Genomic DNA, 27,526 nt, shown 5'->3' with positions numbered 1-27,526 from the left:
GACAGCCATGTGTTTTTACTCACGTATGGAGACTCAAGTGCTCTCAATGCATTAACACATGATGTGAGCCAAACAACTGCACATCCATTTGTTTCGTGCTCTTTTGGCTGGTGTTTCTGTCGGAGATTGAGCTACAGTGTATTAAACAAGGCTATAAACCAAGCCTTGACATAAAGTGGCTGAAATGGTAAATAATTCAAGCCTAATGCACATTAAAACTCCAATCTTGGGTTCTAAGATGAATCTTTATGTGGACAGATGTCCGCTTGATTTGATATGAAAGTGTTAAGGTTACCTGGGATCTTCAGGTTGAGATCACACACACTTCCAATGCTAGCGACGGACGCCGCTTTCTGACGGCGAGTGATGCTCTCGCGGATACGACCTTCCCCGGTCACCTTCACGCTGAACGGACTTCCTGTGAACACAGAGACGCAACAAAACGTCACAATGAGAGGAATAACATGATAGAAGTCTCTTCTGCTCACCAAAGCTGAATTTATTATTCCAGTCTTCAGTGTCACATGATCCTTCAGAAATCATTCTGATATGATGATTTAATGCTCAAAAAACATTTCTGATTATTATCAATGTTGAAAACAGTTATTATAATATTAAATAAATGTTAAACATACAATATATTTACAATATTATAATACATTATATATTAGTTATTAATAAATTATAATATATATATATATATATATATATATATATATATATATATATATATATATATATATATATATATATATATATATATATATATATATATATATATATATATATATATATATATATATATATATATATATATATATATAAGAGCAGTTATTAAATAGATAATTTTAATAGTTAAATATTTTAATATAAAATAATGTATTATTATTATTATATTATATTATAATATTTTATAATATAAAATCATATAATATAACAACAAATTATTTAGTGTTATTATAATATGATAATAAATGATATATTATTTATTAATTTATTATTTATTAAATTGAGAAAAAATTCGAGATAAAATGTTAATAAAGTCATTAAATTATAAGAAAAAAAGTCATTAAATTACAAGAACAAATTTGTTAAATTATGAGAAAAATTTTAAATTTCGAGAAAAAAGTCAAGATAAAATGTTGAGAATAAAGTCATTAAATTATGAGAAAAAAAGTCGTTAAATTACGAGAAAAAAGACGTTAAATTACGAGAAGAAAATTAGTTGAATTATGAGAAAAATGTCGTTAAATTTCAAGAAAAAAGTTGCGATAAAATGTTGAGAATAAAGTCATTAAATTACGAGAAAAAAGTCATTAAATTACGAATTTGTTCTCAATTTAATGACTTTTTTCTCGTTATTTAATGACTTTATTCTCAACATTTTATCTCAACTTTTTTCTCAAAATTTAACAACTTTAATCTTGAGATGGTTTTATTTTTTTATTATTGCTTGGCCCTAATCCTCTTCCGTAAATAATATATTTTAGTTAATAAATAAAAATAAATAAATAAAAAAAAAAAAAAATCACTTTTTTCAGGATTCTTTGATGGAAAGAAAGTTCAAAAGAACAGCATTTATTTGAAATAAAAATCTTGTGTAACTATGCATTACTTTGTTTTCAATATTGTTGTCAAATTTAATGTGTTCTTGATTAATTTATATCTAAAAATAAATCTGACTCGCAAACTGTTCAACATTAGTGTATACTACAGTTTACAGAGTCGGAAATGTACAGTATATACTGTGAAATATACTAATCCATTTTGAATATTGTCTTTTGCCAAATAATCTGTAAACAAGACAAACTACAAGGTTTGAATGATGCTTTCTCTTACCTGGGACGTGCTCTTCTGCAAATCTGATGGACACGATGTAGGTGCCCGGCTCAGTGGGACAATATGAGACGCCACAAGTGCCGTCCTCCATGTCTTCCGTCTGTATGTCCACCTTACTGGGACCCTCAATGGACAATGCCAAACCTCCATAACCTACAAACAGTTACGCCATTCAGGATAACCACAGATTAGATGCATCAACATTAATAAAAAAAATATATTTATTAAAAGCATATTTGATTATACTTATTAGACTTGTTATGACAAGTTTAAAGGTGTATGATATATTTAGGAGTAATTGTATAAATATTTGAAGTTAAGTAAGTGGAAGTAATTTGCCGCTGTGGTACCAATTAAGTCACCAATTTTCTTTCATTTCCACCCTTGAGCCACTTTGCACAACCTGTTTGGATTATATTCTTAGCAATTAAGTGAATTGAGAGCTTGAAAAAACATCATTAAGGGCCAGACGTTTCTGCAGACGAGGGTTATTTAGTGCTTCTGTAGTTCAGTTAGATGGTTAGAAGGTTAGCCGCTGTGAACAGAAGTCAAGCTCTACGTTTAACGTGATTATCTTTGCTAAGAAGGACCCTCACACATTCTGTAAAGTGATGTTTATAACCTCAAATGCTGCAAAACAGGAGTGAATCACTGCTGGGAAATGAAGAGGAACTTCTTAATTTCACATTTGAAGGGAAAATGTGTGGGAAAGGTTTATATCGCCTGCTTTTGGGAAAGAAGTTGCAATGCGGTTCAAAGTTATGGTTGAAAACAGCCCACTCTCAAATCAAGATATTTGCTTATAAATTAAAGAATATATATGAATATATGAATTAATTAATGCATGGCTATTAATGTTGTTGATGTAATAATATTTATAAAAAACAATATTTAATATTTATAAATAATTGGCTATAAATAATAATAATAATAATAATAATAATAATAATATTACTGCTACATAATGTTATTAATTAAAAAATTAAAGTTAAAAATTAAATTAAATTATTTTATTAATTAATAGCAAATTGTTATTTTTTATTATTAAATAGAGATTATATTATAATATTATATAATATAAAACATTTTAATATAATAATATTATAGTAAATTTATTATTTTAACAAATTATATATTAGTTATTAAATAAATAAATATAGCAATTATAATTATAATGCATAATGCGTTATTTAAGATAATTATAACAGTTAAATAAATCATTAACAATATTATAATATAAAATCATATATTTATTATATTATTTTAAAATAAATGATTAAGATTTATAATACTATAATAAATTAAATATTGTTTAAAAATATATAAATGAAGAATTGTAATACAAATATATTATGTGTGTGTGTGTGTATAATATATATATATATATATATACACACACACATATACATACATTTTTTCCCCCATAATTTAATAGTAATAACTATTGTTACTTTAATAAGCAGTATTAGTAATATTTTATTATAATATATTTTATTAGTTTAATATTTTATTAGAAATAATAATAATAGTTCTTATTAAATATAGATTATGTTATTATACTAAAATAATAATAATAATAATAATAATAATAATAATCATATTATTATTATAATAAAAAATGTATATTATAAAAATATGTTTTAGTTACTAAAAACAAACAAACAAACAAACAAAGTCTCTGACCAGCTTCCCTTGTGTCCACCACAAAGTCGGACATCTCAAAGGTGTGTCCCTCCACCAGACCCTGTCCGAAGACCTTCACTCTGCTGGCGTCTCCAATCTCAGACTGGACCACCATGATGGTGATGGGGCTGTTTGTAACATGGTGTCCGTTCTTCTTGATGCTCACCAGGTGCTCCCCAACTTCTCTTGGGATGAAGGAAATGCCTGAAGAAGAAACCACCCACCATGTGTTATCCAAAACGAAAGTCATAGCTTGCAAAAAGAATGAGTGAATAGATTTCACACATACCGATGTGGTTGTTGGGTTGTCTCTTGAGCAAACACGGCTCATCGCGACCCGAAGGGGCTTTGATGCTTGCAGTGAGAAGACTAAGATCCGTCTCAGTGATATCCAGAGAGAAATCTGCAGCGGAGCCCAGCTTCACCTGGGACTTCCTCTTATTGTCTTCTGCACAGTCAAGTCAGGTGACGTTTATTTATACAGCACTTGTCTTTATACAATACAGACGGCTTCAAAGAGGCTTCAGACCAGTACCTGTGATCCTGGCCGTGAAGGGGCTTCCTGCGATGTGCTTGTCATTATAACGGACGAGTATGTTGTAGTCTCCAGGCAGCGTGGGCAGGTATGAAACCGTGCAGGTGCCATCTTTGTTGTCCACACAGCTGATCTCTGCCTTCGATGGACCTTCAATGGCCAAATCGAGGCCGCCTGATGCGAAACACAAAATGACCATGTTTTTTCTAGGCAGAGAGTTTTCTGGCCAACATGAATGTAATGTGTTTGTGCACACCTTCAGAAGCATCTTCAGTGTAGATGGTGAACAAGGCGGTTTTATTGGCGGTACCGTAGACCAGACCCGGTCCGTATGCAGTCACATTAGGGCTGTTTGAGTGGTTGACGTAGAACTGCAGAGGGCTCTCTGAGAACAAAACACCACATTGAACACAATGGCAGAATGCATACATACATCAGAATGGAAACATTATAATGAGGCAGAGCAGCTGCTGAACACCAGTGTTTTGAGAATTATACATTATAAATAATTGAGGTGTTTTTGTTTCCGAAATGCATTTTAAATGCATTTCAAATAATGTGCAGAAGACAATATTCTTTTGATTTTGGGGTGAAAAATAACCTGGACAGTTATCATGCAATTCAGACAGAAATCTGTATATAATTTTAATAATAAAATGATTATAATTTATTGTGCATTGTTGTGCTACTTTCCCTGCTGGTTATGGTTTAAGCAAAACCAATAAAGATATATACAGACATTATAATATATATTATATTATATTATATTATATTATATTATATTATATTATATTATATTATATTATATTATATTATATTATATTATATTATATTATATTATATTATATATTATATTATATTATATTATATTATATTATATTATAAATAATATAAATACATACATACAGACATACATACATACATACACACACACACACAAACACTTTAAATAAAAAAATTTAAATGATTAAAAACAAAAAACAAATAAAACTTTAATACAAAAAATATTTTTTAATTAAATCTTTTATTTCTTTTAAATATTGATTTAAAATATATACTTTTTTTTATTTCTTTTAAAAATTGATTTAAAATATATATTTTATTTGTATATATATATATATATATATATATATATATATATATATATATATATATATATATATATATATATATATATATATATATATATATATATATATATATATATATATAGTTTTTTCTTTCTATATTTCTCTCTATATTTAGTTTTTTCTTTCTTTTTTTAATATACATTTTATTTTTATTTTCTTTGCATATATAGTTTTTTCTTTCTATATTTCTCTCTATATTTAGTTTTTTCTTTTTTATATACATTTTTTATTTCATTTTAAACATTATTTAAAATATATATGCAAAAAAAATAATATATTTTAAATAATTTTTAAAATGAAATAAAAAAAATATATATATAAAAATAAATAAATAAAAAATAAAAATCTAGCAGTATTAATAAAAATAATTTCAAAACAATACGTTTATACAAGCTCATTGTTAAATGCCAGCAGGATTTCCTCACGGAGCTGTGGACACTCCTAACAGAATAATTCAACTCTATAACACGTTCTTCCTGCCTTAGTCGAGCCTCAACCGATGGGGTTGTTTCTCCATATATCACATTCGTGTGATATTTAATGAGGTTTCTGATGGCACTGCACCAGCAACTGGAAAACATGAAACTCCGGCCATAAAACAAGCACCTACATGAGGATGTGTACCCAACACAGCAGCTCCAAACACAGATTCCTCACAGATGATGTCATCCATGAGATCTTTCACCAAACTAAATAAATCAGCACAACTAATTTTTTGTGTCTGCCATCAGTCAACTTAAGTCTATTCAAAAGGTGAAGCCTTCTCAACCTTCACCCAAACGCTCCCATGCAGCTCTGGGACCTTAAAACCAATCCTGACAGCACATTCATCACAGAGATGAGATGACTCACTCATGCACGCTTGTGTACCTTGTTCCAGTAGGCAGTATTAAAGAGTTAGTTCACAAAAAAATTTAAATCCTGTCTTTAAATCATGTCTTTCTGAACCCATATGAATAACTTATATCCATATGCACAAAACAAGATGATTAGCAGAACGTTCAAGCACATTTTCATACAACAAAAAGTCACCATATGCTTTCATTATATGGAAAATTGCAGCAAGCACACTTCAAAAGAAGCTAACAACATTAATGGTTCCTAATGATGTGAAGGAGAGCAAATGTGTGTGTGCTTTATTAAACAGATTTGATTGTGTATTGTGCAGTCCTGGACTCTGACCTGGGATGTGTGACCCGTTGTATTTAATGTGCATTTCGTGAAGTCCAGCCTCTGTGGGCGAGTACTTCACCGTGACCGTTCCGTCTTTGTTGTCGATGATCTCAGGCTGGGCGGTTTTACCTGACGGCATGTGAACCTCACCTGGAGGACAAACATTAAGGGTGTGATTATGGTTTTTGAACAAATATCACTGCAGTTTCACAGGTAATCTACTGTATGAAACGCTTTATGTGTGACATGTTCATGACAACACTTCAAACAAATCTCAGTACCACAATAAGAAAATATAAATAAATCAATAAATTAGAAAAATACATATAAATTATATAAATATAAAAAAACATAAGTGTTTAACATAAATGTTAAAATAAGTAATATCTTGATAAATAAATACAAATATTATATTTTAATATATGTACTGTCATTCGTAATTTTTTGGCAACAAAATAAAAGTAAATAAATAGTTGAATATTTTTTTTTTTTTTTTTTTACAAATAATGACAAATAAACCATGACAATGAAAAATAAAATAATCAAATAAATGTTATACAGCCTTTAATTTATGATGATTCAAATAAATTAAATACATTGAGGGGTTGTTTTGTATTACAGTAATGAGAATTTAAGGGAAAATGTGGCTTAGTTTTCATGAAAACAATCTGATTATGGAAAAAAAAAAAAAAAACTAATTATAAATGATCAATTTTCTTGTTTCTTGTTCCTTTTGGGGTGAAATGACCCTTTTTTAAAGCTCTGCATTGAATAGCACAAAATAACATGTTACTAATTTGTATTCAAATTGGTTTTGAATTTAACTTTAAGGTGTGTCTTTTGACATCTCTCACCTGTGATTTCCCCCTTCCTAAATGTAAAGGGAATCACCATATCGAAAGGCCTGTATCCTGTCCCGTTCACACTGTTCGCAGGGATATACGTGCCATCTGTAACCTGTGAGGCAGTGAGTAGAAATCTGAGTAAATGAGAACGGACAGTACAAACGCATCCGTTATAACTGCCTGTCAAACATTTCCACGTTTAGTCAAGTCTGTGCAATCCATTCTGAAAGCAAGAGCACTGTGGACGAGAAAAGACATTAACAGCCCAGTGATTCAGCCACAGCAGAAGACAAACGTGTGTTAGACACGAAACAGTGGAAGACGGAGACTGTGAAAAACTGATCGGCCCCCCAGCACACCTGACAAAGCAAAGCAGCCTGGAAAAGAGAGAATGACATAGAAGGAAAAAACCCCAAACCATGGTAAACCTCTCAGAAATAAGAAAAATTATAGTGTGCAAAGAACGAAACATGTTGAGACATCTAATATGAGCCCTGAACAGATAGATGACACCATTACTGATAAATGACTCCTATTTCACCTGAAGGGAATGAGGTAACCACTATGAGAACAATTACAAATGTGTGTTAAGTTTAGGTACACATTAATATTAACAGATCGATACCAAACAACACAAAAGCTCCCAATCAGAACCTAGCAAACTAGTGAGGAAGAAACTGTAATTTTAACTTTAATTTTAATGAATCATAACTAACATTTCTTTCCTTACGGGGATACATTTATATTGGCTTTTCATACTGAATGTCTCTAACACTTGGGCCACAATTACGGTGTCTGAAAATTACAAAAGGAGAAATAAAACTAGACAGGTGTCCAGCTTTGTTATGTCCAACCTCAAGATAGAGGTATCCAGATTTGCTCCTACCTAATAACAAAGAATTATACATATAAAGAACCAATCAAACTGGAGGAAAATGATGTAATGAATCGTGTCACCTTTAACATTAACATTAAAGAGCTTAATCCCCAAGTGTTAGTGTTTAAAGGGGGCGAGACGTCATCCGACTCTAAGCAAGTTGTCGCCAGGAGATGCACTAGAGTTCGTAAATGTTGATTAGGAGAGGCTACACTTAGTTTAACTTGAGTAAGGTGCATAGGGGAAATTCTACCACAATTTGGCGAGCCAGCCAGGAGCCTTAAAAAAAAAAATCTCCCTCCATCGGTGGATGCATGGATTTTGAATTTGATAAAAGGAATTCTTTATTCTGCCAGATCTGCAGAGGACCTAAGGATAGACTCACTCCAGCCTTTTCCTTTGATCCACTTAAATTAGTTAAAATTTAAATTTGATAATTGTTGTGTTGTGTGTATACATAAGTAATAAGAAAAGAAAAACTGGCAATGCCAAAATCTTTTAGATTGTGTATCCCTTTATCCCATGGTGATTATATTGTTGCTGCGGAACATTTACATGATCATAATTTCAATTTGACAAGATATATTTGTGTACAGTGACGTACAGGATTGAGTTTGAGAGGCCAAGTTGAATAGATACTTCCATAAGATATAGCGGTGTTAGGAATAGGATTTACTAGAGCATGGTATCATACCTATCCAGAACCAGAGTTAATAATAGGTCTGACATCTCTGTATTTTATTACTAGACCTAATTTGCCTAACCTACAGCACCTAACAGCACTTTAGGGGACTATAGGAGCTAAATTATGCTCTCTAAGTGTCCTTAGTTTAGAAGGCAATGCCAGAGTTCAATCTAATTCAAATATGCTGTTTAACCCAATTTTTGTGTTACATAAACTACCATTAACGTGTTTGGGGATGGTAAGATTTTTTTATGTTTTTGAAAGAAGTCTAATCTGCTCACAGACACTGCATTTATTTGATCAAAAATACAGTAAAAACTGAGAAATATTATTACAATTTAAAAATAACTTTTCTGTTTGAATATATTGTACAATGTAATTTATTACTGTGACACAAAGCTGAATTTTCAGCATCATTAGTGCAGTCTTCAGTGTCACATGATCCTTCAGAAATCATTCTAATATGCTGATTTGCTGCTCAAGAAACATTTCTTACCATTATCAATATTGAAAACAGTTGTGTTGCGTAATATCGACCCCAAAACCTTTGAACGGTATTGTGTAATTTCAAATCAAAAAGTATTAAGAGTATTACAGATATGCTTTGTGGTTTTGGAAGTGACATTTCTTAAACTTTATGTGGGCAGAAAGCAGCAGCACATGGACCACATAACAGTTCTGCACTGAGGTTAATGTCAGAATAATGACCAATTTAAAACTGGTGTTCACTCCAAACAAAACTATGTCAGTCTAAACACTCAGGCGTCGAGTTTCCCTCTGCTTCTATCATCAATGAAATGCACTAGTGGGAAAACCAGAGTGTGTTCAAGACTAATCAACGAGAGGAGGAGGAAATAGAGAGTGATGAGCCATGAATAGCCATTCCAACCATTTCCTGCAAAAAAAAAAAAAAAAAAAAAAAACGATGCTTGGTTGGTCAAATGCGGAGAAACTGAACAGAAACCCCCGGACCAACAAACAAAAAGCACAAAGAGGTGACCGGGCGGCATATGTGGAGGTCAGTGCAAAGGCTGGAAGAGGGAGAACGGAGACAGCAGTGAGAGACTAGGGTGAGACGTGTGTCTTTGTACCCAGGGCTGGAAGCCGACGCCTGGTGCTGCCTTTTGCTGTTGGACTGACTGCTGCTGCATCATGGGAACTTCATCTGTTGCCTGGGAAATGATATGTATGGACATGAAACTTCAGATACATGAGGAACACAAAGAAAAATACTCAACGCAAGCATTCAAACACAGACACACATGTACAATTCTGTTGTACATTTGTTCTTGTTGTTGTTGTGGTAACAGAACTCCATGTGTTATTATAACAGATAGATAGTGTAGATATAAACATGTTTACAGTTCAACCTAGATTCGTCACATAGTTATTAGTTTACACAAATGTCTGCTATTGTACAACTTGCACCAAATGCTGAGAACGTAGGGCTTTTTTTGTTGTCAACAGTCAGTTTATAAGCACTTCTCATTAAAAGTTTGAGAAAACGGGTTGTGCATGTTTCATTCCGAAATGCACGTTATAAGCGACCCAAACTCAAACTCAACTGCATAGATGGAGTTCGTTTGGAGCACCATTTACTGTGAACAGAATCTTTACAATTTGATAACAGCACTATTTGATCATATTTTACTCAGATTTATAGTGCAGCTCTCTGAGAATGCATTGTGTTATGAATTACGCTCTGGAACACAAAGATGCATGAAATCAAGCTTGTGTTGCTAGAAGCGTTTTGTTCTTGTGTATGTCTCAGACCTAAATCAAAACCTTACCCATAACGTCACAAGATATGAAAACATTAATGAAATAAGTGTGATCATTTGTCTTGATAATGCAAAGAAACTACATCTTAATTCAGGGTGCCCCCCTCCAAGCTCGAAAGAATGAAGTCCAGATGAGGATATGATGACACACAGCGCTGAACCTTAAAAACGGGCCCGTATCTATTGCAGCTTCTTAAAAACCTAAAGTCTCTTCAATGTGGTTCTCCTTAAGAGAGCAAGAGCTGATGTTATCACCATTTGCTTCTCACCATGACTTTGAAGGGGCTCCTGGGGATGTTCTCCCCTCCAAACCGCACGTAAATCACGTAGTTCCCGGGCTTAGGCGCTGTGTAGAAGATGTCAAAGGTCCCGTCCTCGTTCTCGATTACATCAGCTTCCACTTCAGTGCCGTCAGGAGTGACCACAATACAGGATACCTTCCCCTTCCCGGCTCCTTTAGTGTTCACCACAAATCCAACTTCCTCTCCAATGCCAATGGTCGGCCCAATGCCAGGTCCTGGAAATCACGGAAAATTTGTTTTGATATAAAAGCTTTCAATAGATTTAAGTTAGTTTTTCTTGATGGGGACCATGTTTTCTTGTCCCACCGATCCAAGTTTGTGTTATTCAAAAAATCTGCACTGTTACTTTGTGTAAATGGATCCATTTGATCAGACAGCTTGGTCAAGATTCAAAAACATTAATATATAAATCAGAAATATTCAGCACAAATTAGTATTTCTTGATGATGACGACGACGACAGGCATCAGAACAATGGCAAGAGACTTTCTACTACAACAAATAGTAGTAGCTCATTGTGAAAAGAGGACGGAAAACCTGATCTTTGTGTTGTTTAAATTAAAATGCATTTCCAAAAAGCAAATCCAAACCACATACAAATGTGGCTTGAATGTTTGTTTGGTTTTTTTTAAATCCGATTAAGTACTTTTTTTTAATATAGTTATTCAGACTACAAATAAATGTTATTTTATTTTTTTATATTATATTATATTATATTATATTATATTATATTATATTATATTATATTATATTATATTATATTATATTATATTATATTATATTATATTATATTATATTATATTATATTATATACATGAATTTATAAATATCTAAAAATATAAATATGTAAAATATTATAACAAAAGATGTAAAATTTATATTTATATATATATATATAAAATGTAATAAATTATACACATTTTATATATATTATATATATAAATATAAAAATATATTAAATGTGTTTATAAATATCTGAAAAATACAAATAATATAATAAAGTCTAACTATATTACACATATTTTTTACATTTTTATATATTTATAAACATTAATATAATTTATATAAATAAATAAATGTAATATTATATAAAAAAACTATATCATATTAATATATAATAAATAAATGCCTATAAACAATAGTATATAAAACTATAATATATAAATAATGAAATTAGTATAAAAATATATTATCTTAAATGTTTATAAATACTTGAATAAAATATGTAATATAATATTATTTATATATATTTTATGTTATAAAATATACATGTATGTAATATAAATTATATACATTTTATATAAATATATAAATAAATTATTAGCATAAAATATATTAAATATGTTTATACATATCTATACATATATACATATAATATATATACATAAACAAAATATACATTAGCTGTGTGTCCAAACAAACCAAAAAAACCTACAAAATGAGTGTAGACTTACCTGTGACCGTACACTTGCTGGCGTCTCCTGTAGTGGTCGCTCGCACTCTATATGGAGAAGTTGGGATCTCGTCTCCACCATACTTGATTACAATAGTGTAACGGCCCACCTTGTCTGGCACGTAAGACACCTTGTAGGTTCCATCCCGGTTGTCCTGAATGTTGGCTTTCTTAGGTTTACCATCCTGATCCTGAAACACAGGAAAAAAAACATAAAAATCCTGCAGGACCACCACAAACCTCCTGGAACAGTGACAGGAGATGTGGAGGTCCTCAGATGAACTGAGAAGCAGTTTAAAAACACTAAAAGACACAGAGAGGAGCTTCATCAACAAGAAGAGACGGAGGAGGAAGAGATTGAATTTCCCACTGGATTTCCTGCTGCAGTTTGGCTTTCATAAGACATCCATTTATCTCAATGTTGGCCTGCCACATTGGTCGTGGCGCATGTATTTTGAGTTCAAAACTCCCATCCAAATGGAGAAATCAAATCTAATCCTGGATCACCGCAGTAACTTCTCAAAAGATAAAACAACATGCTGTATCCAAGAGAAAGATGTATGAAAGATAAGTTTTGCAATATACAGCTATGTGCTACTTGTGGATCCTTATTCATCTTTTCCAAAAAAGTCAGAAACTGAATCCAAATGTGATTTTAAAGTCTGCTGGCAGATTGAAAACATTCTACTTCAAATCTATATTTAAAATAAAAAAAAATATATTACATACATATGTATTTCAAATATTTTTTATGATTTTCATTGTCATAAGGTTTTTCAAAGTCACCAGAACGGTATCAATATCTATTAGATGGATGTATGAAAGTATGATGTATGATTTTTGCAATATGCAACTATGTGATACTTGTGGATCATTCTATTGCAAGTCAGAAACTGAATCCAAAAGTGATTTTACAGTCTGTTGGCTGATCAAAAACACTGTACTTCAAATCAATCTCAAAAAACACATTTATATCAGTCAGTGATATTCAAACTTTAATCCGTTTCTTCAAAACCACAAGAGGAAGACAAGACTGAACATGTCAGTACTCACGGTAATCTGCACGGACAGTTGACCTTCACCCGCATCCTTGGCATCGATGGTGAACTCTACTGGAAAGCTGGCAGAGAGACCCGTGGTCAGACCGGGGCCGCTGGCACGCACCTTACTGGCATCATGAGTGGGCTGAACGCGGAGTTTGAACGGACTGAAAGAGATATTTGGAGGATTGATGATGACTACAGTTTGATAACAGTAGCGCTCACAACATGTGTGAATCAAGCTAGTGAATTAACAGAAGTACCTGCGTGGAATCTCCTGGTCTGCGTATTTGACCGCGACAGAGTACGAGCCCTCAACAGATGGAGTGTAAGCCACCGTGTGTGTGCCGTCACCATTGTCAGTGACGTTTACTGGTTCAGCCACGCCTGCAAACAACAACTTGATTATAGTCATTCAAAACATTCAGGGGTATAACCAGTACTGTACTACAGTCATTTTTTTACCCAGATGACCTACTTGAATACTGTATCCCATAATGCAATGTTTTTGACTTTCAGAGCAAAAAAAAAAAAAAAAAAAAAAGTAAAAAAATAAAAAATATTTCTCTAGCAAAATAAATAAAAAAAAAAATGTATAAAATAAAATATTTGCTCTAGCAAAATAAAATGAAAATACAATTAAAATAAAACATTTGCTCTAGCAAAATAAAATAAAATAAAAATAAATGTATGACAAAATAAAATATTTGCTCTAGCAAAAATAAAAATGCAATTAAAATAAAATAAAATATTTGCTTTAGCAAAATAAAATAAAAGTGCAATTAAAATAAAACATTTGCTCTAGCAAAATAAAATAAAAATATGTATGAAATAAATAAAATATTTGCTCTAGCAAAATAAAATAATAAAAATGTAATAAAATATTTGCTCTAGCAAAATAAAATAAAATAAAAATGCAATTAAAATAATATAAAATATTTGCTCTAGCAAAATAAAAAATAAAAAAATGTATAAAATAAAAAAAAAATATTTGCTCTAGCAAAATAAAATAAAAAAATAAACAAAAAAAATTATAAAATAAAAATATTATATATATTTGCTCTAGCAAAATAAAAAAATAAAATAAAAACAAAAAAGATAAAATAAAATAATAATAAAAAAAATAAAATAAAAATTTGAACGTGTTTTTACCTTTAGGTCCCGTTACAGCTACAGACAGAGGAGCGACACCAGCTTTACTGCAGTCCACAGTGAAGGACTGTGGGATTTTAGCTCGCACTCCGGAACCAACACCAGGTCCAGAAATCTTCACCTTACTGGAGTCAACAACATCCTTTACGGGCACTTTGAACGGGCTCCCTATAATGCAAACAAACACTTTTAGGTTCAAACATTGACTATCCAGTGTCCATGCAAGCTAATGCAATTCAGATGGAGTCATTATAAGATAAGACTTGTGCCCAAGGCACATAAGAAACAGGAAGCAGGTGAAAAGACACAAAATAAATCAAGGCCTCCAGCCAATTCTAATAATAAAACTAATTTAAACAAGATTTTAATATATTTTTGTTTGCAGAAACAGACTGCCACAATTGCTATATAGTTGCTTTCTAGATCCGAGTAAGTTTGGAGTCTGTAGTCTGATTAATCTCAACTTTCCAACAACGCTGTCATCATCTAAAATATTACTCTAGCAAGATCTGTACACTTAATTTAAACAATCTGAAAGCCGCATCCATGTGGGACAATCGCACTATGTGGTCTTGGCACGGTGAATGTTTTCAATGAAACACAAGCCCATAATGTCCACCAGTGAGAATGTGGTAGCCTGCTCTCCTCAGATATGGGAGATCTTGTTTCCCGGGTGTAATACTAATGAAAACAAATTTGCAGGATAGTTCAAGTAGTTTTGCAGGGGGAAACTGGGACTCTGGTTAACAGTGCATCTCTCAAAGCTCCAGTAATGCTTTCTTCAGGTCGGTACTTAAAGTGCTGTAGGGCTGCAACTAACAATTATTTTGGTAATCGAATACTTGGCTGATTATTTTTTTCAATTAATCGGATAAAAATCCTAATTTTCTGTATTTATTTTATTGACAAAAAACACACTATTGCACATCCTGCCCAATGTCCTTCAAACAAACGTGCCAATTGAATGAAATAATGTACCTGGAATGTGTTGTCCTCCATATGTGATGTTGACGTCATACAGACCAGGTACGTACGGGGTGTATTCCACATTACAGCTGCCATCTTTGTTATCTTTGCAGGACATTTTAGACTCCGATGGGCCTTCTACAGTTATACCCAAACCACCAATACCAGCTCCTCTGTACAGATCAGAAGGAGGTTAAAACTTGTCATTTTATGTTCTTGATAGAATACAGAACAATATCTGCACTAGATTTTTTAAAATGTTTTTGAAAGAAGTCTTTTACACCAAGTCTGCATTTATCTGATCAAAAATACAGTAAAAACTGTTAAATTGTGAAACATTACAAATTGTAATGGAAATTAAATGCATTGCGAAATGCCATTACATGCACAATTTAAGCTATTAAAATAATAGTACACAAATTTTTTATTCTGCTATCAAAATAAAATAATATTTTATTATTTAATTTTATGTAAATTATTCTTTTAAAACTCATGCTCTAATTAAATATATATTCTAATTTTGGGCTCAATAAGGCTGATCAATAAGACTTTTCTATGTGAATATATAAATATAATTTATTCCTGTGATCAAAGCTGAATTTATCATCATCATTACTCCAGTTTTCAGTGTCACATGATCCTTCAGAAATCATTCCAATATGCTGATTTACTGCTTAAGAAACATTTATGATTCATATCCTGAAAACTGTTGCTTAATTGCTTTATGGAACCATTTTGTGATGAATATATTTTTAAAACGAACAGCATTAATTTGAAATAGAAATGTTTAGTAACATTTTAAAATCACTTTTGAATGCAAAAAAAAAAAATGTATCTTACTGACCCCAAACTTTTAAGTGTAGATAAATATTATAACGGTTTTATAAAATAGCAAATGTAAGACTTTGACACCTGGTGATGATTGAGAACTTGTTGGGTTTGTCGGTCAGCGCTTCTTCTAGACCCGGGCCCTTGGCCTGCACACGTGAGGGGTCACAACCCTCACCCACCCCGACCTGGAACGGACTCTTCGGAACCGGAGTCTCGTCGTACAGAATCTCCACACTGTGGACTCCTACATTGAGTAGACAAAAGAAAAAAAATTAACACTCAGCTTCTAAGAAAGAGGCTTATGATGCTTTCAAGTCCTCATACTAAGTTCAGCGGTTGCAACAAGTGATGTTTTGGGGGGAAAAATGGCTCAATTGGTTCAAAATTTAATAATGATTTCTTTCCACTTGTCTGAAAAAAGGCATTATATGGAAGCAAACTGTTCCAAACCCCCCAAATTGAGAAGTGCATGAAAAAAAACAATTTTTTTCCAGTAGTGTCTTGTCTTAATCAATCATTGCTGTGCTGTCGTTGAGCATAATGAGCCTGTCACCTCATAAATCTGCCTAAATTAGCTGTATTTTCTGGATTGCTGTTCTTCAAAATACACAAAATGAACTGTACAAGATGAAACCTGTAGCATTCCTGTAGCTTGTAATTGTGGTTTCGATTCTCAAGGAACACATGAACTGATAAAACATATTTGCATTCATCTTGTCGCTTTGGATAAAAGCATTAGCCGAAATGTAAACCAGTGTTTGTTGGGAAGAAACATTTTAAGTAGGATGTTGTGCATTGTACCGTTCTCAAATGGTGTGTATTCCACATTGTAAGTGCCGTCGCCGTTGTCACTGATGGCACAGTCTGTAGAAGCTCCTGATGGGTTCTTCACTTGAGCTTTAATGTGTTTCCCACCAGTTTTGGTCAAAGCTCGTGCATCCACCGTGAAGTTAGTTGTGGCTTCTCTGAAAACTCCTGCAAACCAGAGAGGAAAAGCACACAAAGATGACTAACTTCATTGAAAATGTTAAAAAAAAACAATGCATTTCCTTTGTAAAAATGGCATTGCTTTTGAAGTAAAATGCAAAATCGTTTTTTGAACTGAAGGTGGCAAGCTTCAAATCTACAGATGCAAAATGTGTATTTTGGATGTTTTCCATCAACTAGTCAAATTATGGAAGCAAAATAGTCCAAAACCCCAATATTGACAATTTTTTTTTTTTGCCTTAATCATTATGTCATTTAAAGCACAACACATGAAGGCCTTAATAAATCATAGAGGAAAAAGCTTGTCCATTGGTAGAAAGCATTTGTCCTTAAAAGTGAACATGAATTGGCTTTTGTAACCCATTTTATCTTGATATTCAATGAGAAACCCTTTCAGTTAAGATGTCAGTACCTTCTCCTGCGACTCCTGGTCCAAACACCTTCACTTTGCTGGTATCAACAGCTGGATCCACGTTAACTTTGGCAGGGAAGTTGGGAACCGTCTTCCCTCCGTACTTCAGCTGTAGCGTGTACATGCCCGCAGTCAGCGGGATGTAGGTGACCGTGTAGGTCCCGTCTTTATTGTCCAGAACTTCAGTCTTTGCTTTCGCTCCAGAATCAGACTCGGCCTCCAGTGTCAACTGTCCGGGTCCAGCTTTGGCGCAGTCGACATTCAGCACGCTGATCTCGCCGACCTTGCCTCGTTTCAGGCCGGAGCCGGACGCCACCACCTTGGTGGGATCAAAGGGGTACTGGATGTCAGCGTGGAAGGGCGAGCCGGGAATATGGACGTCCTCGAAGAGAATGTTGACCAGGTACTCTCCAGGCTCGGTGGGGAGGTATGATACAGAGCAGGTGCCGTCGCCATTGTCAGAGCACTCGATTTTGGCTTCGGTTGGACCCTCGACGGTAAGGCCGAGTCCACCGGTGCCTGCGCCCTTGGTGTCGATGGTAAATTCAGCAGGGCTCGCTACAAGACCCCCCTTCAATCCTGGACCAAACGCCTTGACCTGTACAGACAGAAGTACCTTGTTACAACGACTTCTTGTTTTCTGAAAGAAATTGAGTCATGCTTTGGTTTCAACATACTTTGCTGGGATCAGGAGGCAGCATGGCTTCAACTGTGAAAGGACTTCCTGGCACTGGATTGCCATCATACACAACCTCCACCACATAAACACCCTCCTCTTTGGGGATGTACTTCACTAAACTGGCTCCTTTCCCAGGTTCCACTACGCAGGGCACGGATTTCCCGGATGGGCTGGTGATCTTGACTTCCAGTTTGCCCTGTCCACCTGCTCCACTTGTGCCAATGGCAAACTCTTGGTCCTCATCCACCTGCACTCCTGATATAAAACATTAAACAGATTTTTGTTATTAAAATATAGTAAAATCAAACTAAATTAATTCATTAGAATGAATGAATGAATGAATGAATGAATGCAATTAGATGACAATTTTCCAGGCTCGACTTGGATCTTGTATTAAAATTAATTAATTAATCAATTAATTAATTAATTAAAAACAGGTAAAGAAGTAAATAAGAAAATGAATAAGTACATAAAACACGAAACAGATTTTTGTTATTAAATAAAAAATAAATAAATAAATAAATAATTTGAATTAGACATACAATTTTTCAGGCTAGAAGATGATCTTGTATTAAAAAAAATTTAATTCATTAAAAATAAACAAATTAATTTAAATAAACAAGTAAAGAACTAAATAAGAAAATAAATATTAAAATATATTAAAAATATTAAACAGATTTTTGTTATTAAATAAAAATAAATAAAATAAATAATAAATATTAGATATGACAATTTTCCAGGCTTGACTTAGATCTTGTGTTAAATCATAATAATTAAATTATTTAAATTAATTTATTTTAATTAATGAATTATTTAATTATTATGTTTTAATACAAGATCTAAGTCAAGCCTGGAAAATTGTCATATCTAATATTTATTATTTATTTTATTTAATAACAAAAATCTGTTTAATATTTTTTTTTATTTACTTTGTTATTTATTTTCTTATTTAATAGTTTATTTAAATTAATTTATTTTAATTAATGAATTAACTATTAAATAAGAAAATATTAAACAGATTTTTGTAATTAAATAAAATAAAGCAAAGTTAAATTAAATTAAATTAATTATTTAAGGAAATAAAAATAAAAAAAATAATACTAGATGTGATAATTTTCCAGGCTTGACTTGGATTTTGTATTAAAACATTAATTAAAATAAATTAATTTAAATAAACAAGTACAGAAGTGAATTAATAAAATAAAATAAAATAAATAAACTAGAACAATAAATATACTTTCAATTTTCAATTCCATCCACTTGTATCTTGGATTAAATTTCAAATAAATAAATGCCTAAATAAATGAAGCCCTAAATAAATGAATAAATGCTTAAATAAATATTGTATTGTATTGCATTGTATTGTATATGACATACGATTTTCCAGGTCATCCACTTGAATCTTGCTAAGGTCCAGCGGAGCAGCAACACCAACAGCAAAGGGGCTTTTAGAAATGGGGTCACCACCAAAGGTCACAGTTATCACCATCTCCCCCTAAATTGGTGCAGCAAACCAGAATGATGATGTCAGATGACAAACACTGAAAGATGTCCAATTTGCCCATTTAAACTCCTTAAACTGCTTTTAAACCCATGGCTCGCCATACCTGCTGAACTGGAGTGTACTTGACAGTGTGGGAATAGTCATAGTTGTCAATGATCTCAAAGTCTTGGACGGGCTGTCCTTTATTAGGTCCGGAAAACTGAACGTTCAGCGGAGCTTTGCCAGCTCCTTTGATGTAAACGGTGAAGTGTGTCGGCTTTCCGCTCTCCACACCTGATGGGACATTAACATGAGTCATCCAATTAAACCCAGATTCTTGATGAGAACAAACCGTCCATCAACAAATCCAATGACAAACCTGCTCGAGCGAGTCCCGGTCCCTCTGCTTTCACTTTGGAGGCGTCATGTGAGGGATCCACTTTAACGCGGAATGGACTAACTGGAATTTCCTGAATTTTTTATGAAAACGCCATATGTTTGTACAAGGATTCGAAAATTATTTTTTCTCCTAATCTCTATGGTTGTAACTCACTTGATCAGTAAAAAGGATTTTGATTGTGAGCCGTCCCGCTCCAGGAGGAACATATTTGACAGTGATGGTGTCATTGGCATTGGGAATGATGTCAAAATCAACATCCTCTTCCTTATCACTGATAACATTAGCGTCACACTTGATTCCAACACTTACATCACCTGAAAGAAACATTGTGTAGTATAATTCACACATGAAACGTGACTGGTTTTAGTGTGTACGCAGTAAACATGCGTTACCTTCTCCAGCTTCTGTGCAGTCCACGGTAAAGTGGGTCGGCTCGTGAGCTTTCAGTCCGGTTCTCTCGACTCCCGGGCCGAACACTTTCACTTTGTGTGGGTGGCTTCCCTTTCCGACATTCACCTACAGGAATAAAGTCTCCTGAATGTTAATTACAGTAAGTAATGTTACTAGGGAATGAGAAAAAACAGCTAAAATCTCCATTGCACATTCTGAGAGAGAAAAAGCAATGCAAATCAAGTCATTGAACATGTGATGCATTATTAAAGTTAGTATCTGAAATAGTTATTTCATTCAAAACGACCGGGAAAATACAAACGAAACTCAAACTCACATGAATCACACAGACATTTAAACATATGAAGTATTAGAATTTATTGAAAGTGACATTTTAAAAACATAAATGCAGTCATGAATCAAACACTTAAATGCTTTATGAAAGTCCCTTTTTCCTTCTGTAAACAAACATGTTAGTACTTAGTTTGAGCGCTGCATTTTTCCAGAGTCTTTAACATTCAGCATCATGACATGTTTGCATGAGCATTCAAGTAAAAGCAAGTTGCATTATTTAAACTACGCAGTGAGTTTGCTTTTGGAAATGGACTGTACGATTATAGAGTGACATATGAACAAATGTTCACGTTATACAGGAATAATCCTTCAATTCATGCATGCACGGAACATTTACCATTATTAGTTTAGTCAAACTTATTTTATACTTTGTTCTTTATAAGTTATTATAATATATTAAATAACGTTTGATATTTTTCATCTTCATTCTTGACTTCTGGAAAAAAGCAACTCTGGATTGCAAACACCACAATACAACTTTACAATCATCGAAGTAGTCAGTGTTGTTTTAATCTTATACAATTTCCTACTGTGCAAAATTATGTCTGAAAATATCTCTGACATCAAAAGTAATTTCAAATCATTTATTGTTACAAATATACTGATTTTTGTGCTTTTGTAGTAACAATAATGAAGCAATAATGAATGATTCTCTTAATGAGAATGAGATAAAACATTGATTTAAAAAGGCATTGAATTTGATCCGATTAAAAATGTGATTATATAGCAAAACAAAATACGTTTGCCAGTATTAAAATACAAAAACTGCTAATCTTAAGAAACATGCAATGTAATCACAAATTAAAAATCATTACTAGGCACTAGTAAACATTTTTAATAATCATTTATCTTTGCATTTTATTTTCTAAAGCCAGATCAACAATGATGTACCACATTAAGCTTAAAAAAACCCCAAAACAAACAGCTGAAATTATTATTTGACAGAAAAGCAGTGACGCTCCATAATGAAGGTGGTTATGATGATGAGCGGTTTATATTTGGCAGTGGAAGTGTTAAGAGCATCGGCTTTAGTTAGTATGATAAGTTCCTCTACCGTGTTAGTACCGACAGCTGACGTCTCCGTTGTGTTTGTGTTAGCGGTTATGACCTCTGACTCTGTTGGTCTTACCCTGAAGGGGCTGTTGGGCACACTGACCCCTCCCCAGATCACAGCCAGCGTGTGCTTGATGGCGGAGGTCGGCGTGTACGAGCAGGAATAGACGTTATCACCTTTGCTCTTCACCTTCACATCGATGGGGACGCCATCTGCATCCTGGGAAAATTAACCAATTCAAATGCAACATGGGTGAAAGTTCAACTCGCATTCAGCGAATCACACTTATTAGCTGATGATGCTCGACCAAACCTGTGCTATGATTTTCAGGGGTCCGTTTCCGGCGTCTTTGGCCTCGACGGTGAACTCAGCAGGCTTGTTTATGATACAGCCGGACTTCTCCAGTCCCGGTCCATACGCCCTGACCTATAAACAAGTCCAGAACAAAACATTTTCCCAGTGGTCACACTTGATACTTTATTTTGGGTGGTTGCTGGTTTTTGTTTGCACTATTTGTAATAATACAATGATTTAAGTAGACTTTTCTTTTTTTTGCATTTTTTTATTTTTTTTATTTCTGAATTAGGATTTTTGCACTTTAAACAATGATGGTTAATTCTCTTAAGAGATAAAACAGAAAAAAAACAATAGATAAATTATAGATAATTCAAGCAATTGAATTCGATTGAATAACTGATTATGTAGCAAAAAATATTTTTAAAATACAGTGATTTTGCTCACCCTGCTAATCCTATCCTATTTCTTTTTTAAATGTTGGTATATGATGCAAAGTTTTTATATTATTTAAAAATATAAAGCACAAAAGGCTTCTATATTAAATGTTTTTGTTTTACAAAATAAATATATATGATAAATATAAATATATATATATTTATAAATATACATACATTTTAGTTTTTGGTACATGATTGAGGCAATCTATAAAGACTGAAAAACTAAAAATAAATAAATATTACAATAAAAAATTTAATTAAAATTAAACATTTACACAAATTACAATAATGTGGACCCATTGAGAATATTATAACTTCATAGTTAATGCAATGCAATTTTAAAAATATTATTGAAATTGAATAGATTAAAGTAGGCTACATATTGCCACAGATTTTTTTTTATTAAATTAAAAACTACAAATCACTAATAATAATAATAATAACCAAAAAACCATCAGAAAAATAAAAACAGGACAACAATGAGAATTTAGCGTGCAAAATGTGCTTAATTGTCATGAAAATAATGTCATTTGTTTTTAAATATTGGTATATGAAAAAAATATTATTTTATATTATATTATATTATATTATATTATATTATATTATATTATATTATATTATATTATATTATATTATATTATATTATATACGCATTTACCTGGTTGGGGTTGTTGGCTTTGTTATCAGGGACGATGTAGGCCATGAAGGGACTGTCTTCAATGTCTTCATCATCACACATGACATGGATGGCGTACTCGCCCGATTCAGTGGGCCAGTACCTCACGTTACACGACCCGTCATTCTGATCTTCACACTCGATCCGGGCCTGAGATGGACCCTCAATGGCGAAGCCTACAGGAAGGAAAGTATTAAGATTCTAGGCTGGAAAAACAGGTTGGGGACTCTTGAGCTACATGTGACTGTAATAAATGCATCTCATGTCTAAGCTGATCTGATGTGGTAAAAAGCTCCTGTAACCTCACCGAGCACTCCGACTTCAGTCCCGATAGATTCAGCCACAAAGTCTGCAGACTTGCCCACAACGCCTCCCTCCAGACCCGGTCCCCACGCACGGATCTTCTGGGGTCCGGCTTCATTGCTCACCTGAACCTCGAAAGGGCTGAACACAAGAAAACGCCATATATGTTTAGTGAGTTCATGTCCAGACAAGACTTAAACCCAAAATCAAAGGGAAAAATAAGAAACTATATTTTGCATAATGAAAATAAGCATATTGTAGGATCATTAAGATTTCATGCATTTAATTGTGAAGAAAATGTGACATTTTTGTAAAAATACGCAAATTTTCTTTGTGATACAAATCTTTTATGAGGCAAATTATTAATATTTAAATAGTGGCAATACAATCTATGCACTATATTAAAAAAAAAAAAAAAAAAAAAAAATTTAAATAAACATTTAGAATTTAAATTAAAAAATACAATAATCAGAACAGAATAATTATTGCAATGCAATCTTTAAAAAAAAAAAAAAATTATATATATATATAATTTTTTTTTTTTCCAATTTGTAGAATCAGATAAGAATTATATATATATATATATATATATATATATATATATATATATATATATATATATATATATATATATATATATATATATATATATATATATATATATATATATAGCAATTTTTTTATTTTATTCAATTGTGGCAATGTGTAATAAGATAAGAATTATATTAAAAAATAAAAATAATTAATGCAATGCAATTAAAAAAGCTTTATTGTCTTTATGCAAAATATCATTTTTTTATGTTTATGTTTTTTTATTTTTTTTAATGTTCTCTTCTTATTTTGAGGTGAAATCAGGTCTGAAAGACTACTATTAAAGATCAGCACAGTTTAAATCCCAAAATGCCCATTTTGTGTTAAACAAGCATAAAGCTAAACACCTTATGTAAACAAATGTGTGTTAACCTGACAGCTTTAGCAGCACATACAGCACCGGCCGCTCTAGTTTGTGAGAAGTCCCATTTCAGATACGACCACACGTCATAAATCTGCGCTCTGACTCTGTGTTACCGGAAACCTCCCATCAAAAAGAGTTTGTTTTAATAGAAGTAACCACAGCAGGGCGAATATTGAACTTTAATAGGGGTCATGGCTCGGTTTCCCCTCCGTGTTTGAGTGTGATGCTGAGGTCCAGGTGAACAGTAGGGTGATTGTGTTAATTCGAGCCCGTCTCCTGCCGTCGAGCCATTTCGTCTCCTGCAGCGCAGTGATCTGATTGGCCGACACTCCGGCATGCATGTGATTACCAGAAAGCGTCAGTCTGCATGTTAATATCGGTCCGCCGCCTCAGACCACACACTGCAGTGTCTTATAAAACCTTGAAATGCGAAAAACATCTTAAAAAGGTGCATTTTTAGTGCTGCAGCAGCTGCTTTATAAAAAACGAGCACGTTTTCACACTGAGCGAAAACAAATCCAACTGAAAACGCAGCTGTCATTTCCATTCCACAGTCTGTTAATAAGATGTTTACTCTATATGATCCACATTCATCAGCTGGCTCATGAATGTGATTGAACATCTACACGGATTAACGCACGCGACGGCCGTTTCCTGGTGGTCCAGAGTGACGCTGCGTTTCCAGACCTCTGACAAACACTCACACAGGAGAGCATGTCGTCATGCTGCTTTCCAAGACGTCTTTCAATCCTTCCAGAGCCGAGGGTTACACACTAATGAGTCTTCCTGGCAGTGGACACGACCTACATATCAGACTAGTGTTGGGCAGCATGAACAAAACCTCATATAGATACAAAAATAAAAATTATTCATGCTGTGATTTTATATATATCAATTCAATTAGAGTATATAATTCAATTTAATATATAAACAATATATAAACATTTGTATGGAAGAATTACCATACAAATATCTATTTCAATATAAACATTTCTATTTAGCTTTAATTTATTCTTTTTTTTTAGTTTTAATAATTTTATATGGAAGCTCATTTCTGCCAGGAAATAAAATAAATGTAATTGCCACTCGACTTCCTGGGAATCCTGGGAATGGCGACCTGGGAATCCTGGGAATGGGAATCCTGGGAATGGGAATCCTGGGAATCCTGGGAATGGGAATCCTGGGAATGGGAATGGCGACCTGGGAATCCTGGGAATGGGAATCCTGGGAATGGCGACCTGGGAATGGCGTCCTGGGAATGGCGTCCTGGGAATGGCGACCTGGGAATGGCGTCCTGGGAATGGCGACCTGGGAATGGCGTCCTGGGAATGGCGACCTGGGAATGGCGTCCTGGGAATGGCGACCTGGGAATGGCGTCCTGGGAATGGCGACCTGGGAATGGCGTCCTGGGAATGGCGACCTGGGAATGGCGTCCTGGGAATGGCGACCTGGGAATGGCGACCTGGGAATGGCGACCTGGGAATGGCGACCTGGGAATGGCGACCTGGGAATGGCGACCTGGGAATGGCGACCTGGGAATGGCGACCTGGGAATGGCGACCTGGGAATGGCGTCCTGGGAATGGCGTCCTGGGAATGGCGTCCTGGGAATGGCGACCTGGGAATGGCGACCTGGGAATCCTGGGAATGGCGACCTGGGAATCCTGGGAATGGCGACCTGGGAATCCTGGGAATGGCGACCTGGGAATCCTGGGAATGGCGACCTGACTTCCTGGGAATGGCGACCTGACTTCCTGGGAATGGCGACCTGACTTCCTGGGAATGGCGACCTGACTTCCTGGGAATGGCGACCTGACTTCCTGGGAATGGCGACCTGACTTCCTGGGAATGGCGACCTGACTTCCTGGGAATGGCGACCTGACTTCCTGGGAATGGCGACCTGACTTCCTCGGAATTCTGTCAATTATCGGAATGGCAACTTCTACTTGTCTGCTTGGAATCTGCTTTGACTTCTCCTATTTCTCGGAATTGTGAGGACTTCTCAAAATTCTCAGAATTCCGACATGACTTCTACTCGACTTGTTGGAATTGCCATTTGAATTCTACTTGACTTCTTGGAATTCTCTGAATTTCGACTTCTCAGAATTTTCGTAATTGCACAACTGCCAGTTTTATCTCACAATTCTGAAAAAAAGGCAGAATTATGAGATAAAGTGTCACAATTACCTTTGTTGTTTTTTTACTCGATGGAGGAAACAAGCTTCCATAAATTTTAGTACTAACTTTAGCTGAAATAAAACAAGTTGAAGGCAACATTTATCATTTTAATTCATTTTTAGATTTTCATCTAATATTTAGATATTACTTTATTTCAGCTTTATTCCAATTAACAAAAACGTTTTAATAGTTTTAGGCAACAATAACACTTTTTGCCCTTACATTATAACTACTTTTCATAACCCAGCGAATTAAATACTATTCAACTGAACAGTCATGTAGTATATACTTCATCATAGTCTTACATCATATTCTACATTAAACCCTTTCAGATGTACAAACAAGCCTTTTGCAATCAGACACATTCCCTGATGATCCTTAAATGGAACAATTTGAATACAATAAATCCAATCTTTATTTAAATCACAGAACATGCACAAACTATCTACAACATGGTCTGTTCTGACTTAGACCAAACAGACACATTTATCCCAACCCTCATTTGTTTATATACGCCTTTGTCTTTATACCTAAACAATCCTGATCAGATTTATCCGGTTGGCAGCTCTGAATAACACTGATGCAACGAGACACATCTGGAGCTGATCCGTTTCAACCTGTACAACACGATT

The 27,526-nt window shown here is 33.7% G+C and overlaps 1 protein-coding gene across 1 annotated transcript in view; it reads right to left on the bottom strand.

The window, feature by feature from the left end:
• flnbl (filamin B, like) overlaps nucleotides 1-27,526 on the bottom strand; it is a 92,030-nt gene that overhangs the window by 14,906 nt on the left and 49,598 nt on the right. The window contains exons 10-37 of the mRNA XM_067387723.1: nucleotides 23,768-23,904; nucleotides 23,443-23,636; nucleotides 22,363-22,476; nucleotides 22,126-22,269; nucleotides 20,645-20,768; nucleotides 20,406-20,566; nucleotides 20,232-20,322; nucleotides 19,977-20,146; nucleotides 19,747-19,864; nucleotides 18,368-18,624; nucleotides 17,691-18,288; nucleotides 17,093-17,266; nucleotides 16,373-16,535; nucleotides 15,473-15,633; nucleotides 14,495-14,662; nucleotides 13,606-13,729; nucleotides 13,356-13,509; nucleotides 12,304-12,493; nucleotides 10,818-11,065; nucleotides 9,859-9,939; nucleotides 7,215-7,317; nucleotides 6,370-6,510; nucleotides 4,314-4,442; nucleotides 4,058-4,231; nucleotides 3,812-3,970; nucleotides 3,523-3,726; nucleotides 1,840-1,992; nucleotides 296-418 (exon numbers count right to left, since the gene is read on the bottom strand). Of these exons, the coding sequence (XP_067243824.1) occupies nucleotides 296-418; nucleotides 1,840-1,992; nucleotides 3,523-3,726; nucleotides 3,812-3,970; nucleotides 4,058-4,231; nucleotides 4,314-4,442; nucleotides 6,370-6,510; nucleotides 7,215-7,317; nucleotides 9,859-9,939; nucleotides 10,818-11,065; nucleotides 12,304-12,493; nucleotides 13,356-13,509; nucleotides 13,606-13,729; nucleotides 14,495-14,662; nucleotides 15,473-15,633; nucleotides 16,373-16,535; nucleotides 17,093-17,266; nucleotides 17,691-18,288; nucleotides 18,368-18,624; nucleotides 19,747-19,864; nucleotides 19,977-20,146; nucleotides 20,232-20,322; nucleotides 20,406-20,566; nucleotides 20,645-20,768; nucleotides 22,126-22,269; nucleotides 22,363-22,476; nucleotides 23,443-23,636; nucleotides 23,768-23,904 (4,757 nt within the window). The remainder of the gene's footprint in view (nucleotides 1-295; nucleotides 419-1,839; nucleotides 1,993-3,522; nucleotides 3,727-3,811; nucleotides 3,971-4,057; nucleotides 4,232-4,313; nucleotides 4,443-6,369; nucleotides 6,511-7,214; nucleotides 7,318-9,858; nucleotides 9,940-10,817; nucleotides 11,066-12,303; nucleotides 12,494-13,355; nucleotides 13,510-13,605; nucleotides 13,730-14,494; nucleotides 14,663-15,472; nucleotides 15,634-16,372; nucleotides 16,536-17,092; nucleotides 17,267-17,690; nucleotides 18,289-18,367; nucleotides 18,625-19,746; nucleotides 19,865-19,976; nucleotides 20,147-20,231; nucleotides 20,323-20,405; nucleotides 20,567-20,644; nucleotides 20,769-22,125; nucleotides 22,270-22,362; nucleotides 22,477-23,442; nucleotides 23,637-23,767; nucleotides 23,905-27,526) is intronic.

Source organism: Chanodichthys erythropterus, chromosome 6, assembly GCF_024489055.1.
Source record: "Chanodichthys erythropterus isolate Z2021 chromosome 6, ASM2448905v1, whole genome shotgun sequence".
In the NCBI taxonomy this organism is placed as follows: Eukaryota; Metazoa; Chordata; class Actinopteri; order Cypriniformes; family Xenocyprididae; genus Chanodichthys; species Chanodichthys erythropterus.
Note: the sequence above shows the minus strand (reverse complement) of the source record. Positions and strands in the feature narration are given on the sequence as shown.